Here is a 3,288-nt window from a genome sequence, read left to right on the forward strand (position 1 = left end):
TTGAGATTTAGTTTATACAATTTATTAACTCGAACTATAACATAAATGTTATTCAGAACTAGCTATTAGAAACACGTGGTTTTTCGCGCCAAATTGTGAGGGAATTTGCGGGAATAACAAATATCATGTGATGTGTATTGAACCAGTATTATTTTATTTAAAATGAATCGACTTTTCTGCAAATAGATTGGAAGTCAAATGTCTCCGCTACACTGAATACACCCATTGTTGTAAATCCATCTGAACACACCACCCCCTTTAAAGAATCTTGTGACATCATTGACTTTCAAGGTCGTGACAACCATACGTTCAAAAAATCTTTCCTAATAATCAAGCTCTAACAGTATTCGTGAAATAAAGTCCATACATACGTTACAAAATCATAAAAGTTTCTAAAATGAAAACAAAATGCTAAAAAAATCCATTAATTTTATTGATAATTTCAAATGTTCAAATTCTGTACAGAAAAAAAATTATACACACTTGTTTACAACAATTTCGTAATACTGATAAAATTACTTTGCTGTTGTCCAATCAAAATCATCGACCGACTTATTCAATTATCTGATGGCTCCTCCTACTTTGCTGTAAATAATTACTTCATTTAGCCACGCCCCCTATGGAATATATACGCATCGAAACCGCATGTTTTCAACAGTTGTGTCAAAATAATCGTACCTAGTGGATAAACTTAAATTAACAGTATTATTAATATTATTGAAAGGACATTATGTCTAGTGCTCAAATATCTGCATTCTATGATGTTGGTGATGTTCTTCAACAGGTAAGCAACAATAATTTAAAACTTTGATAGTGTAATGATTTTAACTGATGGAAAGTCTCATGATTTATAAATTATGTACAGTATTTACTTCATATTTAAAATTGTGTACAGCTATATTAAAATTGTCTAATCGTGAAATTATTATATCTATATTCAAATCAATACACGATATGTCTATTGCAAGCATGTTGTTAATTGTTAGTTTTAATGTATGAAATAAATCAATTTCATTTACAATTTTTCCTCGTATAAATAAAAACACAAATATTGTAATAGTAAATTTTAACGCTGTTGTTATGTTATTATTTATTCCGTATGCAAATGAATATGTCGGATTAGCATTTAAAACTTTATCCCCGTTGATTTATTTTAGTATTTCATTTTAAAAAGGAATTATTATAGATTTTTATATCGTTCTATTATCTGGTCATTTAAAATCCCGTCAAATCGCCTTACACACAAGTACACTTTAATCTCGTGTTTATCAACCACCTTGCAGATAAGACACCTTGTTCAAGATGAAATTAGCAAGCAAATTTTATAATCTTGTTTTGTTTATATTTGTAGAATCGCAGAAACCAGCAGATGAAACAGTTCAATGAAAGAAGGGCTACAATTGGTGCTATGATGTCTAGAAATGGAAATATGTCTTCAAGTTCTTTCATTACAATTACACAACAGAATGGTGTAACTGATCTTAATCAGAATGAGAATTTACATCGCAAGTTGGATAGGAGTATAAGTGAACCGATCGGTGACCGAGCTTTGAGCAGTTTGAGTATTCAAAGGAATAATGTTAACTCCAGTCGTTACAAAACAGAATTGTGCCGACCCTTCGAGGAAAGTGGACATTGTAAATACGGGGATAAGTGTCAGTTTGCTCACGGTGGTCATGAACTTCGTACATTGAATCGTCATCCCAAGTATAAAACAGAACTCTGTCGTACATTCCATACAATTGGATTTTGTCCGTATGGACCTAGGTGTCATTTCGTTCACAACGAAGACGACCAGAAACTGGCCGAGATGGTAAAGAATCACGAAGCCATGCTAGCGCAGCGTCGCCAGCCATCATCACCACCACCATCAACAAACAATTCCGCAAGACGACCTTCAAATATTTCATTCGCAGGATCTGATTACAGCCCTCCGTCCAGTGACAGCCCGAGTCTTAGTCCGGCATCCAGTGACGACTTCAGCCGTCTTTCATCTTGTTCAAGTAGTATGTCAGGAAATTCGTCAACTTCCAGCAGCCCTGTGTTCAATTATTCCGCTGATCTTCAGACAATAGCTTCATTGCTTCAGCCTTTGAATGTTCAAACTCAAATGAACAATGTAAATAACTCTTCAATTGACTCTTTGAGCCAGCAGTTAAATGCAATTTTGAACTTGTCTTATCAACAACGTAATATGAACAACAACCACAACGTGTTCGGGGATTCGTGGGACGTGACACCAGCACCCCCATCCCCACCAGATAGTATCTCAGGCGATAGTGTGGGCAGTGCTAGCAGCTTAAGTAGTAGTGGCAGCTTTTCTTCATCTCATAACACTTACGGGTCTCCATTAGACATTAGCAAGCAGTTGCAGATTCGTCTTCCAATATTTAACACGCTTTCCCAGGACGATTAATTTTTATGTTTTGTTCCGTGTAATTTATATTTATTATTTATTTATTATTTGACAATTTGACATTGATTTACGCGTTTGGTAAATTAGTGCCACTTTAAAAGTGGAGTTTTTTACTTGACTATTTGCGGGGCCTCGTAAAACAACTTTCATTTTTTTTTGCCACTGAAAGTGGAATGTTCTTTAATTAGGCTTTTTGTCCCTTCATGTTGATAGGGCATTTTTAAAGTTAATTATTCCAGTTCTTGTTGAGTATAATAGTATTATGTTTTTATACAACCCAAGAAACGGGTTTTTATACAAATGTGCTAGCTATTGAAAGAAAGTCCGCATTTCGTCCAATTAACTTTGCATTTTGGATGTAAATTTTTCATTTAGATGTTAATATTTGTTATTTATGAAACTATGCATTTTCATACTGACCAATAATTTGGCGTTCACGCTATAATAGTAAATTGAATATATTTTTTGTTTTATACAAGTTATGAAATCACCAAAGATGTCGTTATTATTAAACTTTTCACCTTTTCCATGAGATCCATCTTGTTCATAATTCATATCATTTTGTATTTATATGGCAAGAGAGCCGATGTTTGAAAACATTAAAAATGTTATTTATACCGAATATTTTTTTATTCTATATTCATTCACTCTTCCCCAGCATTCCCACGCTTTGAAGAAAAGCATGTAGGTCAACAGGAAATAAAAATTACAATGTAATAGCATTGATAACGACCCATTCATAATTGACATCAATTTTGTTACATTGTAATTCTCCCAAACCCCGTCACACTTCAATGGCTTCGATGCACCTGTTCGTAAATCTTGTGGTTTTAACAAAAGGCTATGGATAGTAGGGCAGATTGATTTCTTGT

General features: G+C 33.8%; 1 protein-coding gene across 1 annotated transcript; it reads left to right on the forward strand.

Moving 5' to 3' along the window:
• The first annotated feature begins 632 nt into the window (after positions 1–632).
• Positions 633–3,038, forward strand: LOC127699137 (mRNA decay activator protein ZFP36L2-like). The gene is made up of 2 exons (XM_052202883.1): positions 633–784; positions 1,352–3,038. Exons 1-2 carry the CDS (start codon positions 731–733, stop codon positions 2,414–2,416), a joined length of 1,119 nt encoding a protein of 372 aa, XP_052058843.1. The 5' UTR covers positions 633–730; the 3' UTR covers positions 2,417–3,038.
• The last annotated feature ends 250 nt before the right edge of the window (positions 3,039–3,288 follow it).

The sequence above is a fragment of the Mytilus californianus genome, unplaced genomic scaffold, assembly GCF_021869535.1.
Source record: "Mytilus californianus isolate M0D057914Y unplaced genomic scaffold, xbMytCali1.0.p SCAF_4, whole genome shotgun sequence".
Lineage (NCBI taxonomy): Eukaryota > Metazoa > Mollusca > Bivalvia > Mytilida > Mytilidae > Mytilus > Mytilus californianus.